This window comes from Aptenodytes patagonicus, chromosome 23, assembly GCF_965638725.1.
Source record: "Aptenodytes patagonicus chromosome 23, bAptPat1.pri.cur, whole genome shotgun sequence".
Taxonomy (NCBI): Eukaryota; Metazoa; Chordata; class Aves; order Sphenisciformes; family Spheniscidae; genus Aptenodytes; species Aptenodytes patagonicus.
In genome coordinates this window covers 6,895,696-6,917,579 of record NC_134971.1, presented here as the reverse complement: position 1 = coordinate 6,917,579, position 21,884 = coordinate 6,895,696, and the positions used below count along the sequence as shown (strand labels likewise).

General features: G+C 40.8%; 1 protein-coding gene across 6 annotated transcripts in view; it reads right to left on the bottom strand.

Moving 5' to 3' along the window:
- The window catches only part of ARHGAP32 (Rho GTPase activating protein 32), a 256,290-nt gene that overhangs the window by 127,484 nt on the left and 106,922 nt on the right, over positions 1-21,884 (bottom strand). For 4 of the 6 annotated variants that reach the window (XM_076358639.1, XM_076358640.1, XM_076358637.1 and 1 more), the window contains 3 exons: positions 10,272-10,363; positions 9,097-9,138; positions 8,638-8,722 (listed from right to left, as the gene is read on the bottom strand). In XM_076358639.1, coding sequence (XP_076214754.1) covers positions 8,638-8,722; positions 9,097-9,138; positions 10,272-10,363 — 219 coding nt within the window. Of the gene's footprint in view, positions 1-8,637; positions 8,723-9,096; positions 9,139-10,271; positions 10,364-21,394; positions 21,532-21,884 lie in introns of those variants that run through there. The other 2 variants (XM_076358641.1, XM_076358638.1) reach the window with 2 other exon arrangements.

The window sequence follows — 21,884 nt, the reverse complement described above, 5'->3', positions numbered from 1 at the left end:
TAATAGTACGTGTGGGTGAGAATACGTGCCTGTGTGTATGCTTCCCCTTTTAAAACGAAAACTCTGTCTGAACCCAGACCCTTGGGAAAGTTTAGGTTCGCAGGGAATCTTCTGCACAAATCTCTCTGTTGCAAGTAAAACAAACAACAAAACTTGGGCCTCAGCTTAGCAGATCTAGAAACATCCTCTCTAATACAAGTGCAGCTACACATATTGCATTAAGAATCCTGTCACAGTACAGCAAACGTTTTCACATGTAGTAGCTAAATACCATTAGTTCAAGTGCTTTCCCCTGCATTTTCATGCCTCGCAGGATAGATTATCATAGTACAAGTCCAGTGACAAGCTTTTTCCCGAGTACTCAAAGATAACTCTTCCCTGACTTTATCATGAGAGAACAACCTTGAGTTCACCACACCACATGCCCTTGTGGGAGATGATGTTACTGAGTGAAGCAGATGGGAAGCAGTGTTGACTTTCAAAGACTGGAAACTACCTGGAAACCAGATCATGCAACCATCACGAGTAAACGGTCTCTGCAGGGTTCCAGGATACAGGGCATACCTGGCAACACAGATGGAGCGTATCTGGTCTGCTCAAACCAACACACCTTAACCAGCAAGAGATCTCAAAGCTAAGCAGTCAGGAATACAAATTTTGCAAGATCAGGTTATACCCTATCTGTACTTCTTCACCAGGAAATGAATGAAAACATTTATAACTACAGGACAAAGGTACACACACACCACTGGAAAGCTAAGCTAATGAATGAACAGTTTAAAAATGTGTAGCCTAACTTGCTACCCAAGCTGTCAACTGTGTCATCAAACCTCAAAATTCTGGCACATAAGCACAAACTAAACAAACTACCCTTTTGTAAGCAAGTACAGTAAACACAAAATGTAAATGTTCCCCGTGATGTTTGGTTTAACAGCTAATACATCCACTGGCATGACAAACCTCCACTGGAGAATAAAAACACACCCCTGCTTCCATAAATCTCAGGGATCATATCAACATGAAGTTTGCTAGTTATTAAAATCACACCAGCTTGGCACGCTTGCAGATCTATGCGTACGATATTATGCTGCATTTTAACACCATTCCTGTTAAGAGTATAGCTTACTATATACAACAGCATAGGGTTTTAATCCTCTTTCAAACTATGAAACACTAGTGAAATAGGGATTATTTTTCTGGAGCCCATGGATTCTTTTCAAATTTTTAATATATTTTAATTATACATATAATACATCTTTCTGCTTTTTTCAGGTCATTAAACCACAGGGAAGAAAAACTTTCCAACACAACTCTGTTCCAGTTAACAATTAAAACAATTTTTATACATTTCTGTGACACGTTGCTAAAGATGATTTATGATGATGGCAAACAGCAGGAGGTCAATGCCAAAGTTAACAGCTGGTCTTATTACAGCCACTTTTAAGATTTATTCGTGCCATCAAATAGCCACTATGTACCAATAAAGACTAAAAATCCACAAGTTTGCTGTTTTTTCAGTGTTAAATGCAGGGGAAGGAAAAATAAGCTGGGTTCCTGCAGGAGGTCAACATTTTCAAATGGGAGTGCCACAAGTCCCCAGTTGCAGAGAAGAGCCAAGTATGCACAGATTTCCCCAAAACCATTTTGGCCCGCCAGTACTCGGAACGTAAGAGAAGATACCTATCTCAAGGTGTTCAAGTCCGAAAAAACGCTTATCCAAATTTGCACAGTGATCTTTCTCGTACTAAGAAGGCAGAGAAGAAACACACAAAGCAGGAAATATCCAAAATCCTTTCATAAACAGCACATCCCAGATTTGCCATTTTGTCCCAGATACCGAAACACCGCACTGGGTTCTGTTCTCCCGTGACACACACCTAGCGGAGAAATGATTGGTCCTATATAAACTCATAAAAACATCCAAAGGCAAAAGGAGAAGAAAAAAAGCAGAAAAGCCTGTTCAACGGAATCAAGAGGTAAAATCTCATTTGCTTTTAACAATTATTTATGGGCTATAGTCTACCCTACAATTTATACACCTAGGTGATCAGCTTAAAATAAATGACATACATGGAATCAGACAGCGAGCTAATCTAGATAAATACTAACAGAAAAAAATCTTTCCTCCCTATGACAGGCAATTCAATAACCAGCCAGTTGGGTAATGTCAGACAAATTATCTTTTCCTTTATAAAAAAGGTAAACATTTATAAATTATCGATTTCAGTAACTGTCAGTCAAAGGAAGAAAGGTGAGAGCAAAGCATATAATATGCTTTAAGAATGACTTAGCAGCTAAAGCCAGGGAACATCAGCGTAAGCCCAAAGGAGACTGAAGCTGGCTGTTCGCATACATGTCAGTATTACACCTCCAAATACACACGAGCGTGCACACTCCTCTGACAGACAGCGAGACAGACAGACAGCTCTCCCTTACCAACGAGCTCCTCGGAGCACGTCCCCCCCACCTCACATAAGCAATCCCCCCTCTTCCTTCAGGGGATCGCAAACTCCTTCAGCAAAATGATGACCACGGGGTCAGCGGAAGGACCTGCTTAGCCTTGAAATTATATCCTGCCCGTTTTTTGAGCAGGCTTTAGTAACTGGTAGACAATTTACATGAATCCTGCCCATTAAAGCTGGATCACTAATAAGGCTGTTAGCTTTCTCTACAGCCAGCAACAACTGTAAAACAAGTAGTAAACGTGCGAGCGGGGATAGTAAGGTTGCATGGAGAGATAGTCTCCATACTTGAAGTTACCCCTCCACTATAAAACCCATGCTGGATTTCTCCCCGTTTCACTGGAAGGAAACCAAGCAAGCTGGAATTTCACAGGTGTGATCTTGTTCCAGGGAAGAATTTTTCTGAGGAGTTAGTGGCAAGCTGGACGCAAGACCGGGAAATAGAAGAATCCAAAAACTGAGGTGAACTTACTCGAATATTTTCCTAACTTTTTTGGCATCAAGAAGCTTGGCCTAGAGACTCCAAATTTTTAAAATCTGTTGATCTTGGCAGGAGACTGTTCCAATTTTCAGGGAGTTGTGGCTGGAATTATTAAGTTAATAGAAGCAGTTTCCACCTACACTATGAACATAGTTGTTTTTATATACCCACGTCCTTAAAGCAGCCCTTGAAACATCTCCCCCTATCACTTTAGAAGGCAACAGTAAAGAAACCATATGGAAAAGACGGGGAACAGGAGGGGAAGCCCTTGGTCTAAAGAAGAGGAACATAACGTATCGGAATATGGCAAAGTCATTTGGGGGGGAGATTAACAGCATCCAGAGGTGAAAGGCTAAAAAGGAGCACCACTTCGTATGCAATATGGGTACGCATGTCGTAACCGCTCATATATTCGTAAAGACAAAGCAAAACCCAGCAAAACTGTCTTTCAGAGCACCAATACAGAGCAAAATTCAGGCCAGTTTTTGTGATTTTTACTATGTATTTCCATCTTTTAAAAAGGGATTGGGGCAGGGGGACTGCTGTTTCATGTTTCGCTTTTTAAAATAAATATTTTTTTCTTTTTAAACACGTTGCAAATGAGTGGAATAAATGGAGACATTACAGCCTGTAGCTGCTCATGACTGCCAAGATACTGAAAATTATCGTGCCCACAGAAGAGCTGGGGGAAGGAACAAGCTACCTCCTACACTGAAGGCAGTGAGCAGGCTTAGTTTAAAATCTCTGATAGAAGGAGATTCAAGCTAAGCTGTCCGACTTCACGCAGAGACAGATCAGGGAGCACTCCTCCATTACTGTTGTTTCTAGCTGATCTATGGAGAGGACTGCTTTTAGCTGCAGCAGAAACATCTTAAACTACCCCAGTTAACTCCAGAGGAGGGTATCTGGTCAGGCCTTGCCATTTTTGTTTCCTTTGCAATCCACCTCAGGAAAAAAAGTTACTGTATAATTAACAGAGACACCTTCACAAGCACACTTCCCCTCTGCACCCCCTTCCCTGGAATATTATTAAATAAAAGAAAAAAGGCAAACCAAAAGAAGATGACCCCGAAAAATATCTTCTCAACAGGCTTTGCTGACAAAAGGCACAAGAAGAACCGAACCGCTCTTTGCAATGCTTCTAACTCTTAAGACACAACAGGAAAATACAATTACAGGCACAAACCACAGCCACCATTAAAAGGCAGCCCATCATCTTGGCTGGAAGGCTGCAGCTTGCCAAAGGCATTCAAACAGCAAACAATACTGCTGAGTTCGTAACAGGAATTCCTGGCAGCTGATGCCTCCGCAGGCGGAAGTGATTCTGCTTCAAATACTTCCTTTACCACTGATAACATGCTCCTACCACTCGCAATGCCAAGGCTTAACAGATAAGGAGAGGATCGTCCATGCACCGTAACCCAGTCCTGTTCTGACAGGGTTTTATTTTTAGAAGGCAGCTACATAAATGCAAACACTGAGAGACAGACACCGTGCTGTTTGAAGGGGTAAATCTGTGTCAAATGCAAGATTGCTGAAGTGATACAGATGTGCATTACAGCACTTTCTGTCCTCTACCAATGTGTTCTTCAGGGAGCAAAGAATATTATCTGGCAAGCAGAGAGCTGATCAGCTCTCCATATTCCATTACTAAAACCTACTCAACTAAAGATAATTTCTTAATTCTTAAGTGAATTCTTAATTCTTTCAAGTGAAGAACAAAGTCTTTATTTCTGGCAGGAAGTAAAGATATTTACGGAATACCTAATCACTATTTCTCCTGTTTATATTAATGGCACATTGCACTAAGTAAAGTAAAATCACATTTGTACTATGTTAGGGGGGGAATCATTCTACTTTTGTATAATTTCATGATACAGAGCTTTTGCTGAAATAGTTCAATTCCTATGTATTAACAAGCCTTAAAGCTCAAAAGGCAGTGAGACTATGTGACACAACTGCTGTACTGAGATACTCAAATTCCGTGTGAATGGGTTACCTTGAGCAGCTCTACAGCTAAAACATCAAACCTGGAACATGCAATCAAATTAGCCTGGGCTGAGCACCACGCTCATGCATTGAGCTTCAACTCAAACGAGTCTCTGGAAGGTGCTGCACTCTAGCATGTACACATCAACTCCTTCCGTGTTAGTTCAGCTATCCGCAGTACACCGCACGGTGCTGGAACAACCCAAGCCCCTAAGAAGGAAGCTTTTCCAACTAGCAGACCCTGAAATCATGCTTAAATTTAATAAGCTGCCTTAGAAACTGATTGTGAACGTGTTATTTTGAGTTACACTGGGATGATTTAGGCACTTCTGAAGTTAAATGCGTGGTGAGCCCTTCTGCCTTAACATTAAGACCTGGAAGAGATGCTGAGGGCTTCCAAATCCATACTTTAGTGCTTAACTGAACCCTAAGATGCCCTGCACAGCAATACGTGTCCAAGCAATGTTTGCTTTGTATACTAATGAATTGAGTTTTGATGTTCTAGAGAGAGGAGAGGCATCACAGGCAGATGTTAGTCAAGAACCGTGGAAAGGCAGCGGACCTTAAGAGAAAAGGAAGCCAGCAGAACCGACCTAAGCGATGACAAGTAATCACAATCTAGCCACAGCCTAATAACATCTCATTTGGGAGACACAGACCGTAGCGAGGCCGAACCACAGTTCTGCTCCTGCTAACAAGACTCCTAAACATTTATCCAATGTTAGACTAAAATAAATCCATTATGCAGATCCTGGCTTTTCATTGTAAAATTAAAAATCAGTGATGTAGCCTTAAAAAATAAATGCAGTAATAAATGTAAGGCATTTCAGCAAAATACCAGTGAATTTCTCACACTGATGCAATCTGTAAAGCCCATCCTATAACTACAGCTTTGACATCAACTACCTTTGCCTCATAAATCAGCAATTTCCTGCTGATGCAACGTGTGTCTTGCTGGCCAGACGCAGATAAGGTTAAAATACATTGCTGTTGAAAGCAGTATAGCAGAACATTTCTGAAGAGAAAAAGCATCCCAAAATGCACCTAGTTTGGTTAGCATGGTGCCAGGGTAAGAAGAGAACGAATCCTTTTTTATACATCTCAGAAAGTTAATTTAAAACGATCTCATGAGGTGAAATGCCAAGATATTAATACCGATTGCACCATGAGACCGTATTATAAGTGACATAAACGTTACAAAACAATCTGAAATTTGGCCAGGCTGTTAATAGACAGCATTACACAATTCCTGACACAGCCAGATAATACTGCATTTCTACTATGCAAATTTTTAACAGTGAATAGATTTTGAAAGGAGTTTACACCCACTACTCCTCCGATGCAACTTGGTAATTCGCTATTAGGTGCCAAGCTGTCATTTACAAGTCACTTCAGCCTACTGCTATTCTCTAGTCTACCTCGTTATCACAGCGGAGCCACCAATGAATGCCATTTGATTAAAATGTATGAGCCCTATGTGAACCTATTTTTAAGTCTGTAAACTAATACTGCTGTTGTATTAATAGTTTTTATTTATTTTGCCATTAATACTGGTCTTCTACCAAGCAAATACTGTCATTCCCTACCCTTTCATATTTCAGGAGCAAAACTCTGTTCTTAAAATATTTTTATTCATATTACAAAGTCATTACACTGTGGGAATCTATCAGAAATCTTGCTTAGAAAAAGGAAGGGACAAGAGGCATGGAGCTGGTACTTAGGGCCTGATTCACCTTATTTAAGCACATGTTTTGCTTTAGCTACACGAATATTTAAGCGTGTATGGTTTTTCAGAGGTACCAGTGGTGGAAACAGAGAATTGACACCCCCCCCCCCCCCAACACAGAGACAATCACACTTTGATGACAGTGCCTCCCACACTGCCATCGTCCACCCTTCTCCTCCCAGCTTCACAGCACAGACACCGTGAGAGGAAACAGCTCAGGGGCCTGACCCGGCTGACCAATTCTACTTTTTCTTCTTGAGCTATCCTTCCCCGGTTATTGTGTTTCAGCCAGACCACTCCTCTGGTTACAGCAGTTGGTGATCTGTTTGTGCCAGAGGGCACAACACACAGGACAACTGAGCAGGAGCACGGAAAGCTGCAGGTGCAGCAATGACACCACAAAAATGAGTGCTAGACAGCACCAGCTCCTGCTTGTGGAACCTTCCCACCAGAACATGCTTCGGGTTTGTTGGCAGAACAACATAAAGAAAATCTGTAAAGAATATATTATCTGATTTTGCTTCTCCCTCTCACAAACACAAAAATCTCAGCATACCAACCCCACAAGGATGCCCTGCCATCCTTAAAAAATTCCAAGAAATGCTTAAACCCACAAAAGAATTAACTTATTTGTCTTCAAAATGCTTTAAATACCAGTGCCATGCAAAGGTTGTAATCTCCCTCTAGCTTGCACATTGTGCTGAATATCTCTGAATGATGGAAAGGAAAACTCAGAGGACCGCACGATGCAAAAACCAGAAACCTGCTCAACACCTACTCCAACATACAACTCCTCTCCAAAATGACTGAAAAATTAGTGGTGTCAAATCAGAAAATTACCAGGAGACAAAAAATTGGGACATAGATTAGCCACACTATTCCTATACACAGAAACTGAAAATAAAGAAACACAGTTTTGCTTCAAAAGATTGAGGACTGCTCCTGTTTGCACCAGCAGCCCATCTTCCAGAGACCTCATTAAGAACTGAGCTTTTTGCACTGGTGTCCTCTTAAGACCACTATTTTGTCTAACTTGCTCTGCTTTTGTGTGTGTGTGTGTGTCTGCCCATGCACATACATCCCATGCTCAGTAGAATGGACCTTAGAGCCACTAAGTGTGAATAATAGTAGACACGAGCCCTGAATAGGACCCAAACTGCTTCTCAGTAGGAATTTCAGAGACGGAAAAAAAGGATGCATAATTCTGCTTGCAAAACTGTCAAGTACAGAAACATGAAAGGCTGTAAATAATTCACTCTATATTACAGGAAATGTTTTACAAATGAAAAGGTTGTAACCTCTTTTTGGGTACAAGGCTGGCAGATGCTGGAGGCATTCCTGCTTCTCTAAGTGCAGAACAAGATGTGCCCTGTTTATGAGAAACTAGCAGGGATTCTTGATTCTCAGCCCTCCCCGGTACCGCTCAATGAAAAATGCTTCTGCCTACATTTCTGATGGATGGATCACAAAGGAGTGAAGCCTCCACACTTCTAGAAATGCAACTCAGGCTGACTAGCAATTTCTTGTATGCTGATGACACAGCTGCTGCAATGCACAATGCAGAGCTAAGATAACATGAAGAAAACGGATAAATTTGAATTATTTATATTTACATAAATACGTTCACACGACTGTTTAAAGATACACACACACAAGCTAAAAATATGCATGCAGTTATTACAGATGACTCAATAATGAATGTTTGATGCAGTCTTAAAACAGTGACATCGGTCCAATCCAGTGGAAATAAAATCATCTCCAACCCCAAAGGGGTGGCCACATGGCTGAGGACAGATTCTGGCCCAGTACACGGAAGCAATTCCAAATAAAGAGACCCTATTGCTCTAACTTCTTAGCGCTAAACATTTTGCAACAAACTAAACAAACCTCAGTGGAGGTCCCTCTACCACCTCTCCCAGCAGGTTAGTTGGCAGCCAAACACAATGATGTCTTGTGTATAAAAGAAATCTGAAACTCACCTGTATGTTGCCAAAGTCCACGTTTTCGTAATGGAAATGTGCACATTCAGCCATCTTCGGGAAATGACCCTTTGTAAAGGATAACCTGAAGCACATCAAAAGCACACCATAAGAGAGATGTAAATCACTGAAACAATGCTCAGCATCAAGTACTGTTATAAAATGCAGTTACTGATATAAAATAATGACGACTTTCTCATCCCAAAGCCAAGGGAACAGAGGGGTTTGTTGATGTGATGCACCAAACCAGCGGAGAAAGGAATTGAGTGAGAAAGGAAAACTAAATTGCAAAGTGGCTTTTATCATTGCATCCTTAAAGAATTGTGTGGCATTTCATCGACACCAAAGCCCACATCTTTAAGAAATAGTGCAGGGACAAGCCGCTCTACCTTTACAAATGCATTTTTGCAGTGCAGATAAACAGCCTTACACGAGACACATAGGAAAGTAGAACTTTACCTGTGAAAGGCATCACAGCCCATCAGTCCCGGGTTGATGTATCTGAGGGTGCAGAACAAACGCTATTTATCCTTTGCCTTTTTAAAATTCAAAAGTGAGGCATAATTATTCCCAAGTGTCTCCAGCTACAATGATGGCTGACAGGGAGATCCTCTGGCTCTGCAACACGCTCTTGCTTCTGCTGAAGCTATTATAGACTCCTATAGATATTTCTGGTGGTGAGCCAATGAGATTGTCATTATCTATCTCTCTCTTCCCACGGGAATATAAGTGGGAAGTGAGATGCAGCATCTGGCTGCTCAGCACTAGAACAAAGAGCCATTTCCCTTACAGCATCAGAGCACTACGGAGAGGTGATCTTAATACACAGACCAATCAGTATTGGGGAGTTCTGGTCCTCAAGTCAGCATTCTTAGCAAAGACGAGTCAAGTAATATTAATTACTTTTGATCCCCTTTGCAGGTTAGAGGTTTGAAACCTTAGCTGCAAGCCTAATAAGTTAGTTTACAGTCTCTGGGAGAGAATGAGAGAGAGAGGGGGGGAGAAAGAGAGGGTAAGCCCACCGAAAAAAAATAATCTGGGAGATCAGGGAAGAAAAAAATGCCCCTAAAAAAAGAAAAATTGTGCAAAACCCATTCAAATGAAGATGTACAGGGCAGAATGCAAAAAAAAGGAAAAGAGAAAAAATATCAAATAAAAAATACATCTAGGCCACCCACTTGTCCTGGTTTAGCTTCCCAGAGCATAGGGAGACAGGGAAAATTATCTCATTTATACATTGCCTGGGCTCCTCTTTAGGTTTATATATATATATATTTTTATTTTTATATATATATATATATGGGTTGGTTTTTTGTTTTGTTTTTTAATTAATCTGTTTCAGGAAGAAACTGCAAAAATTTAAAAATACGGTAACCCTGAGGTTCAAAACTCTAACAAGCTTTGCTTCTATGGCCAGAAACAGGTGAGAGAGCCAACAAAACCTCTGCCCCCAGTATTAGACTACATCAGCTATAATTTACTTTGTTTTGCCTGGATTTTGGTTGCTCAGATGAAGAGACTATCAAAAATTGTTGCCAAATGCCCTAGCTGTATTGCAGCACAACAGCTAAAACCCAGGCTATCAAAACTAGAAGCCCAACAAAGACAGGAAAATCAAAGAACACTGCTCTTACTTTTTTACATTCTTCACTTTCATACTTGCTGTGCTGCCACAGGTCCGGAGCGGCAACTCCCCTGGAATGTCAGGGATATCTGCACCTCTTGCCTGCAAAAAAGAAGAAAGAAAAAGCAAGGAACTTAGAATTTGCCTGCATGCTATGGACTACCACCTGCTAAGCAGTAGCCCATATATTTTTACATATACATACAAACACAGCTCAAATCTCATACGTGCTAGAAGCTGTACTTCTGCCTTTTTAACAAGGAAAACTGAACCTCAGGATTACAATCTAGTATGTGATTATCTCTTCCTGAACCATGTTGCAGAGCCTTGCTGATTCTTGGTAATAACTGTGAGATCCAGTATTTTATTCATTACTACTGCTGGTTTCTAAAGAAGATATTTTCAGAGGTAGGAGTCTAACATACATTCCTAAACTCCATACTTAAGACTCCTCATTAAGTACCTGATTTTCCAAACATCTGTGCACTTAGATTCAGGCAGAGGCACCAGAAGAAGCTGGATAGCTCATACAGTGGAAAATCAAGTTAGTGACAGAGCTGCTTATATGTGGGAGGTGAGCTTTTAAAAAAGATGTTTGAAGCTATTGGTATAAGTGCATGAACATATTAAAATTCCTTATTCACTAAAATTAATTTACTTTAGTGAGGCCAGAACTCCAAACTCCCTCTTTTCATTTGTTCTGTCATGCTTTCCCATCCTCTCCTTCCTCCAACTGCTTTTTCGTAAGCCGTGAGCTCTGCTGGGGTAGCATTCACCATCACAGGGGACTCTGAAACACTCAGTACCACGTGTTTCTCTTGCTGTGCTGTACCAGGCCCTAAGCTCTAGAGGAATGAGGGGGTTTAGGTGAGGCTTTTATGAAGGGAGCAGTGATCAAACAAGAAGATCAGCACAGACTTCACAGAGCAGGAGGACAAAAATATGGTCCCTGATGTTGGCCAGAGATAGCTCATTAGGGATGTGGGCGAGACCAGCTGAATGAGCTTTTTTTGCTTTATACAATGCACTACAAAACATGAATAATGTCCAAAATAGTGAATGCTCAAGCAAGAGGAAGAGAGGCACTTCAGTATTCCCTCTCTTACAGGCCTGGAACAAAAAATCCATTTTCTAATGACAGCAGTAAACAGACGAGTTCTCTGATCCGGAAGATCAGTACCAATGCTTCTAAGCTGGTCCACCAAAAGATCTCTGAACAGAGACGATCAGTCCCAAAGCTGTTACATTTAACAGAATACAGTTGTAGACTGCAATGTAAAATATGGAAATTACTTGGTCCTCACCCCCAAAACTTTAGAGTCACACAATTACAATTCAAGATAGCAGCCCACATAAGGGATGCACAATGGGGGAATCTTTCTCATCCCCCTCCCTGAAGCTCTCATTTTAGCTTGACGTGGGTCAAATTTACATGGGCTTCACCACATCATGAAGAGCTGCAGTAAATAAGTCAAAACCATTCACCATGCCTATATTCATTAACTAACAGCAACAGAGCTAGAGGGAGTGATTCATCTCATTCAACTCCAGGCATGCACGAGGTACACAGCTACAACTGTGTTACCTACCCGAGGCTACTCTTATAGTCACCAGAGATAAACAGGTACTTTGGGTCCAGTTCACCTACTTCAGACAACCAGATTAGGAGAAAAGCAACCACGGTTGCAGGAGTATCTATTTCTCCCTTGATACAGGGAATCCAGGATGACCCTGGCTCAGATGCAGACATACGTCGTGGACAGCTGCATTCATCCAACCAACACCACTGTGGCTTACGCAGGACTTGAGCAGAGCACGTTCTCTGCGCCCAGACAAATTCCTGTTATTTCCAGCACTGCCCTTGGAAAAGGGATGCTGCAGCTATTATGAGTGAGCTCCCCCCTTTCAACATTACTGAATAAATCTGAAGCCAGGACACTCACTCTCACAGTTGCGCCTTTCACAGCCCTGAACATAAGCAATGCTTTAACTCCATTGTCCCACAGCTGTACAGAACATGCACACCCACTCAGTGAAGAAAAACAAGGACAATATTTATACCCTTAAATAAACCTATCCCTGGCTGACTGACTGTCACTAAGCACACTATAACTTCAGTATGTAACAGGACACTTGAGAGTCTCATTGTGAATTTTAACATTAAGAGGATCACCAATTTAATAAACCTTACAGGTCTTTTACTTAAGAAAATAACTAATTACAGTAATAAATGTGCCATTCCTGTAAGCTGCTTTTAGGCAAAGCTGGATGTGCTTGCCTTAATTTTCTAAGGAACAGAATTTCTGTAGGAAGAAAAATAGTTTTTCTTCTCCATCAGCAGTAGAAGCTGGTGGGATATAAAAACGGATAAACAAATCTGACAGAAAAACGTGGGCTTCGAGCCAGTTTGCAGCAGTGGGTAGAGACTACCCTGGATCTGACTCAAAGCAGCGTAGGCAAAACTCACACCTCCAGGAGACTTAAATGCCAGCATCTCTCTTTGCAAAAGTTGTGTTATCCTCTTCTTCCCAGTTGAGCTATGTCCAAATCGTGCTGGAAGGAGATATCTGCCTCTCCCGTTTCCAACAGCATGTATCCATTTAAATGGACTACAATGAGATGCAACACAGTAATTAACTTTGGTTGCTTTTCCAATTAGATCTGAGCTCTTCGGGCTCTGCTGCAGAATAACAATCTCTCCTAAGTCTCACAGTTGAGGAAAAAGGGCAGAATGGTGGTGATGTGCAAGCTAAAATCTTTAGTATGCGGTACTAACACCAGAAAAAACTTGGTGAATAGATAGATGAGCAAAAAAGAAACTTACTGCAATTTTAGAAACCATATTACTCCAAACTAAACCGCAACTACTTTCCATTTAAACCAAAGATACATAGCTATATAAAAGCACACTTTATTCACCACCAGTTTGTACCTGTTCTGATCCAAAACCTGGCATGCAAAACGTCACCCTAGATTACCCTCCTCACAAAATACAAAAAAAACATTCCAAACGAGATTTGTCATCTTTTGTGCTTTGTGTCACAGTAATTTAATTTTAAAAATCATTTTGAAACAGCTGAATTATTTACATCTGAAAATTAGCTAGCTAGCATCATCAGTTGCTTCTCACTTCCCTATTTTCTATGCATCGCTGTTCTGTGGGAACCTAGTAATTGCATAGCAAATCTGTTTATGCAAATTATTTAGTCCAATTTTCACAGCTTAATGTCACTGCTGCATCAATCTGCTTTGGTCCAAAACTGGGTAAACAAATTAGGACTCGATCCAGACTGCAGTCAATTGACTTTATCAGGATCCTCAGTCCTGCTACATTTCAGTGGAAGGCTTTTGAGCAGCACCACTTCATCAGTCTCCCCTGAACTAAGATATTCTCCTACCAAAAGCCCACTAAAGACTACACTTATATTAGTAGCAGTTGGGACAATATTTGAGAACTTCAGTATTTTATAACAGACACATCAAATGCGAGGCAGGTAGATACCACTAAAATGTTTGTTCTAAGCAATTTTGGGAGAATGCCTGTCTGTCTGTCCCACCCCCTGATGGACGGTCATTCCATTTTTAAATCATCACAGCCGTTTGGCTTGGTGGGTATCAGAAGGAGCCCTGAAGCACCTACATCACTTGTGCAATTTTCAAGTGTTGCTGCTGAACTCCCTGGGAATCTGAGAGCTCTTACAAATCAGGGTGTCCAGCTTTAAGCATCCAAGTTTGAAATTTTTGGTCTTTATATTTATAGACATGATTTGGAAAACTTCAGCTTTGCGCTCTCTAGTACACAAAACCTTAGTCATAAATCATTTATCTCTAACAAGTCCAGTGTATAATATGAAAGGATTTTCTTCTAAAAAGTCTCATTGCAGGTATCAGAAAACACGTCAACCCGTCTCCCTCACATCCAGAAATGTAACACGATTTGAAAATACACGTAAAATTGAAGAAAACGGTCCAGTGAACACAATGTGATAAAGTTTCCATTCTGGTATCCACAACAGGGGAGAATATTGAACCTCTGCAAAACCCACGGTCCTCCTCCTACTGCCACAGGCTTACACTGAGATGCACAAGAAGAGAAGAAACAAGCTCCAGTAATCCCATAACTGGTAAACTGGTTTTCCACAACACTACCATAAAACCCCTGAGGAGGTACCATATACAGGAACAGACACAACACAAGACTTGACAGGTCAGCATGTCCCCAGGCTACTGAATTCAAGTGGGATTTCCGAAGGCAGAAATTTACTCTTATCCAAGGTTAACACAGAGCAAGAATAACTATTAGACAGGCAGTAACATCTATGCATCTTTCTACCATCAGTCTCTCACCAAAACCAGTTTGGAGGGACCAGATTGCTCTGGATTCTTTCAGCACATGGCCTTGTTTCTAAAAATAGCACAGCTGATACAAAATGCTGGTTGGTTTCCATGACAGTCTTTCCTTTACATCATCTTCATTTCCCCTCGATTTTCTTGGAGGGGTGGAAAAAAAAGAAAGAGGAAAAAAACCACCACAAACCCCCCCAGAGCTTTGCAAAAAAGCCAAGCTTTGTTAGAGTTTTACTTCTTCACTGAAGAACAGCAGGAAACAGAAATGTTGTTTCAGTAAAAGTCATTACTCCGTGGTGAGTAATGGTCGACTTAACTTGAGCTAGAGGGTGAACTGAAGCGGCCAGTATACACAGTCCGATACCCGAAGTGGGTGTTTATGCACAAGGGCATCAACAGCTATTCCAAATCTTGGGTACCAGCTAGCTACACAAAGCTGGCTCGGCATCAACTCCTTTGCAGAGCTTACTTTGCAACGTTAAAAAGAAACTGTCCTACAAAATCTCCCGATCTCTGCGAGGTAAAAGACAATCACTCTGTTAGCACCATCCTGCTTTTACCGATTACTGCTCAAGAGTTAGCCTGAAGCACAGTGAAAGAATTATGGTTCATCTCGGCTTCATACTCCACAGCCAGTAACATACTCCAGGGAAAGAAAGCTCTCTTTACTCTCACTTTATATGTTGTAACAACCATCCTGGTTCTCCACAATAAATAAATCAACGAAGCAAAGGAAAAATGCTTTCACTAAACTGAAAGTCATCATGTCCAAGCTCCACATGAAAGGTCCCAATTCTGCAGCATTTATCTGCCCAAGCACTATCCCTAAAAGGATTAAAATGTACCTGAGCACAGAAAGGCTGTAACTGGGTCACTTCTTTGAATGGAAGAAATGTACGGTAATTGATGAAGATACAACATTCATCCAAAAATGCCAGTGGTACAGTGGCAATATGATAGAAATGCAAGTATTTTCAAGTTCTTCATATTACCACTTTCCACTGATTCATTTAGTGGATTCAAATGAGCTTCCTAATTATTTTCATACAGGACGTTTGTGCCACTTTAACACATTTCAGCTACATTTTTCAGAGCTGCTTAAGATATTTTCACCCATTTAAAATGAAGAAGCAATTGCATCTGGTTTATGTACCCAGGTCCGACAATCTCAGCTTAAACAAAAATATCTGCTCATTATACTACAGCAGCTTTACCGAAGAAGATAAAAATAAATACCCCCACTCCAACCCTGCATTTCCCAATTGACCACCTTAAGAATTAATATCCGTGCTATTCACGGTCTGGTCAGCAGAGCGCAGCACTGGCACATTTAATAACCACCTAGAGTGCGTGCAAAGCTGCAAACCAAGGACAAGCTCCTGTTCACACGCCCAGGCGGCCTCTGTACCCATCTATATTTGCAGAAGCTGGCTACACACCCTCACTCGGAAAGGAGCAAGGCATCAGATGAATTTTATCTTTGAGAGTGCAAGGGTCTAGCATACTCTGATTACAGCAATGCAAGCCGCTGTGTGCAAAGAAACAGCTCTGAGACCCAACAGAAAAGCACAAAGATGTTTTTCAGAATGAGAAACAGTTGAACCTCTTAAATTTTGTAAAAGTTTTTTTTTTATAAATTGAAGTCATCACTTAGCTCCTTACCTAATGCAAATTTCTTGATGCCTGTTGCAAAGATAAAAGAAACATCCTTTCTGATGTGCCAAAGGATAGCCATAGGACTGGCTTATTTGCAGGCACAGCTCAAAGCCAGAACGGCTGGAGTAATTAGAGATAGTACTGACTTTTTAATTTAGCTCTCAGTTTGGGGATTGTGAAGAAACAGTTACCCAGCCAGAGATGCCTTTAAAATCTCATGGTAAATGAGAAACGTGATAGAGGAAAGCCAGTGAAAAAACGACAAGTGCTTCCAGTAGGGAAACTCTGAATACTAGCTATGCACATTCTTAATCCCATGTCTAAGAAATCTGCATTCAATAAAGAAGCTACTTTAATGTGTATCATTTTTTGAGTTTAGGACTTTAATTCCATTTTCCACATTCCCTGTCAATGCTGAATTGTTCTAGCCAGTACTTATTGCATGGCATGGTTAACAGTGAATTCTTCTCTTTCAAAAGACCACACAGGATGTGTTTTTTCTACTCCCAGCTTCTACCCTCCAAAGGGGGAAAAAATAAGAAAAAGAAAAAAAACTTTTAAGCGTTGCTATGAGCTGGCAAATTAAGGGAAACCTCTCATTCCTGAGACTTAGCATTATAGAAGAGTTAGTCCGGGGCATCCATTTACCATAGTTTAAAGGATCAGCCTGGAATGAACAAAGAACAAATTCTTAACTATTCATCTGCTGTGTTTTCAAATAAAGTTTGCTAGCTCACAGATACATAGCTAAAACCATCTCCAGCTCACATGTAAAACAACTAATTTGGTAAGTGGAAGCTGAGACACAGAGTAAGCAGCTCGGCAGCTGTATGAACCTACTTTGGCAGTATTATTGTCACTGTGACCAAAATTCACCTCTGTAAAGCAGGCTGATTTTATGTCATGACAAGATTTCCTAAGTGAGGCTTAAAGAGATGCTTGGACTTGCACCGATTCTCTGCAGATGAATCAAATGCACCCAAAGGATGGTGGTTATTTCCAGCAAAACAGTCCCACGCTTGTATTTTCTTTCATAGCTATCATTTGTTTTAGAGACAAAAATGGATGCACCAAGCAAAAATGAATGGTTAGCTACCGAGGACAACATTAGCATGATAACTACCTGACAGCTTTAAGTTTGGATTTGACATTGCTATAGTGAAGCAGAAGTGAGATTGCCTTATTACCATTCACAAAGATCTCAGTCCAGGGAGCTGCAGCGGTACAGTACGTAGCCTCACATAATAGCACACTGGCTAAGGAATGTACTTTCTTTAAGAACAAAAATCCCACATACAATATGCGTGGGAAAGGCAGCCAGGGTTAGAGTCCTTCCTCTGTATAGCCTACAAAATAAATTTTAGAAAAAAGCCACAGAAAATAGGACATCCAATGAGCACAATACTTTGATTCCAGTCCCTTGTTAGCTAAAAAAAAAAGACCCCAAAAATCCCAGACCCCGTTTGATGCACAATTTCTACAGTCTATTGTTTCACAGAGGGAGGAGGGGGTCCTAATCATGGCTTAGTTATAAAAGGACAAGTGGAGCTTTGGGTTGTTACAGTAGAAAGCAATTTCTCATCACACAAAAAACTACAGAGATGAATTCAGCCTGAAACTACCAAATACCACTCTGGTAAGTCCCCTGGCCATATTCAGTGATTATGCAAATAACAATGTTATGTTATAGGTATAAATCGGCTTAGAAACTGAAGAATTTTCCTAATGCAGTAGCAGAAAGATTGGGAAGGTGGAAAAAACAGCAGCTTGACATTTAACCCCAACGTCTGAGTCAGTAGAGTTAACATGAATTTATATTTATGCTTGTAAAGCCAACCTGGACTCAGCCTTTTGTTTATAGAGAGCTGGTTCCAATGATAACTGGTATATGACACACTCATTTTCCAAACCCTTATAATAATACAGTACTGTGAAGAATGTGTCTACTTGTAAGATGCAATTTATACCATAAGCTGCCCATAAACTTCTGAACAACAGAACAAAAGAGTCAGTTCATTAACTTTGTCCAAGGGTTATCCGGGAAAGCTTGGCCTGTGATCACACACCCTGTTCTGGCTGAGCCACTGAAGCAGCCTCCAGCTGCTGGTCACGATAACCGGGCAGGATTCCTTAACTCTGCCTTCCTGACCGACTGTTCAGAAACCCTGCTCAGCCTCAGCGAGCCAGTTCTCTGAACCGGGTTAGGAAAGGTGACACAGGCATTTATGCTGGCAAATCTGAGGTGACAGTGCTCTCCAGCAAAGACCTGACATCACTCAGGTGAGGTCACAACAGGACACTTGATGTATGCTGCAAGAGCTGCAGAAAGGTCTTTCCATGCTACCGGTCAGGAAAATCGGGAAGGTGAATGACCACCTCTTCCTCACATGAACTCTGCAGAAACTGATGGTGATAATCTTCATCCTCCAAGGATGTTTTCTTGCATTCATCAAATTATTAGCTAAAACCAAGTGATTTTTTTTTTCCCCTAAAGGTCAATACTTAAGGAAAAAAACAGAGACTGAAATATAAAAGCAAAAACACACGCACAGAGGAAAAAACCCAAAACAAATCAAGAAGGCATTCCTACACACATGTACAACTGTAACACACCAGACTATCTATTCTGACTAAGAAACCAAGAGCAGACAGGTAGCCATATGCAAACACAGGGAAAAATGTTGTGCCACAAAGCAAGAATCAACAGTTATAACTTTGGATTCTGCAACCATACCAAAGAGCAACTTCTGATGTTTTCAAGCTGAAAATATTTGCTTGCAGCACAAGTCCCAGAGCAAATCAAGAACACACAGACCCTAAAACTTCTTTTACACTTCTGAAACAGAAGGCGCATCAGGAGCACTGTTAGCCTGAGGGCACAGTTTCATGATAGCATGGCTTGAAGAGGTAAAGCCAATTTTTTAAACTCCCACCCCAATCCTTCAGCCCCAGGCAACTCTCTCCTACTTCCTCTCATTGCAGCTGCAACTCTTTTAGCGGCTACAGTACGAGTCCCTGAAACCACCCAGATTAAAAAGAAAGAGGAAAGATGAAATCTTTTGGGGGGATTATTTTTAAATTAGATTAGCTCAGTGATTCACTTCCCACCTCTTCAACCCAGAAACTCTCTCACCGTAACCGTCTTGAGACAGTCCCCTGTAGCATGGGAGGTGGGAAGGAATAATCAAAGACAGAAACGTCTTAAAGTAGATTTCTGCAACAGAGAAGCCTGGTGCACATCCAGTCCCACATGGATACCATAGAGTCAATAAACTTACCGATGTTACAGAGAACAGCAGTGATTTTCAGTCTGAAACTGTGCAAACCAACTCTGATGTCTACCCACAGGAGGTCACACATCCTCACATAATCAGGTCGTAACCACAATCCTATGGATCCTATGCTAGCTGAGGAGAGTTAACTAAATGTGACACTACTTTCTAGGGTGAGAAACAATTTAAAGCCTTACTGGATGGAAAAAGCACTTGCAGCAAGCCCCTACATCATCCATCACAAATTTTCATGGAGCAAAGATGAAGTGTTAAGACCACTAGGGCAAAAACACTGGGTTTTGCAATCAGAATCATCTGTGCCCTGGCAACCTTGGTATTTGATCAAATACCAACAAACATCACGCAGATTGACACCGATGCAGCAGTGACCAATATAAATGTAGCAAGGCAGAACTGTATGGAATGATTTAAATAAAAAAATCAGGCTAAAGATTACCAACATTTTCAGGGAATAATTCATCACCTTATAATTAAGAAGGTTAAATCTTGGCAAAAAAAATTAATGCCTACAGCCGTCAGCAAGACAATATATACTCTGACATGTTTTGTTTGTCTCTTGGGGTTAACTTGGGGGTGGGGAATGGAAGGGGATAGATGAGCAATCTACTGACAACCCTTCGAAAACTGTTCCACCTTTTTTTTTTGCATTATGCTAACTAAGAAGCAATGAATACTGATTTAAAAAAACAAAACAAAACAACCATTTATAAATAGGAGACTCCTTTCCTTTCCTGGATGTTCCATCTTATTTTTAAGTAGCTGGGACTAGGGAAAAGTGATTGACAGATAAAGAAATTATAAGTTTTATCTCCCAAATAAGTACATTGCAAACAAATGTGGCATTTCTTATATTATGACAACAAAACATGCGTGAAACAGATCATCTTTGGAATAGGGTGGGAGGAAAAGAGGCGGAGGGTCACAACAATGTAATCCAGTCTTCAGAGCTCATCTCATACTGCCTCTCAGAACTTAAAATGGTTAATAACCTGGGCTAATCACAACAGCACCCCCAGCACCAACCCTCAGAACAGCATCACCACGCTGTCACCAACAGGCAGCTTGTCTGAGCCCAGTCAAATCTAAAATGGGTGATAATTATAAAAGATACTGGGATATGAAACTGTCTGAAACTGAACCTAAAATTCTATAACCTAAACCCCAAGAAATTCAGGCTGGTCATTCACAGACAAAGCAATTGCTGCGCAGCTGCTTCTGATACCACATACACCACCGAGCCCAGTAGTTTACTCACAGTATGATAAAAAGAGGCACTCAGGCTCCCTAATGCCTTAGTAAACCCAGGCTTAAGTGTCTAATGTACGTTAATGGATGTTTATGCCTACCTACACTTACGTAATTTGGCAGAGGGCTACTGGGAGCATTCAAAAAATTAGCCATTACACTCCAGTGCCATCTTTATCTTTTTAATTGCCGTTATCCCCTACGACCATAAAAGAGGAAAAACTAGTGGTGGCATGTAAATACATGACCCAAACATTTCACTTAGCAAGACACTGTATTTACTAATGTGCATTGGATTCACTTGGAAATAGATGTGCAGAATGCAGAATCAGGGTGCATTAAAAATGGTGATCATGGTGAACAACAAACTTTGCTGATCCAGCCTTAGCAAATTCTAAATCATTCCTTCTTTGCTAGATGTTGCATATACATAGATTTTAAAACAGAAATTTAGAAAGGGAATTTTTTTCTCCTCGATCAACACTGTACTGCAATACTGCATACACTGTAAAGAAAGTAAATGTAAGTAGAAACAATTGCTTCTATAACATCACCAATGAAAATTAAATGATCACTATAAATTAATACTTACTGCCAAAAATACGGTATCCATTCTGATTTAATTGAACTCATTTAATTGGCAAACCCAAATGGAAGCCGATGTGCCAATTAAGTGATTGTCCCAATTTTCAAAGATTCTCAGGGACAAGCTTCATGCTGGGAGTTAGCCTGTGAAATAAAAATGACTCTCTAACCAAAAGGGAGAGGGAGAGAAAGAACCATACACAACAATATAATACTTTGCCAAAAGCTTAACGAGGGAAAAAATACTTGATTCATGCAGCAATAACAAGGCAAACAAGTTATGTGAATTGAAAATGAAAGATAGGTTACTGGTGCAATGCCAGACCAGAACTGTTTTGACCAAAATATTATTACAGCCTGATGACTGCTTGGTGTGCTGTATGGAACATTTGTCTCATATCAACGCCTATGTTGCCCACACTATCTGAAATCCCATTTCTATCCTGTCGTTATCTTTGTTACAAAGGGCACCCTGTGACCTATCTGCTACGCAGTCT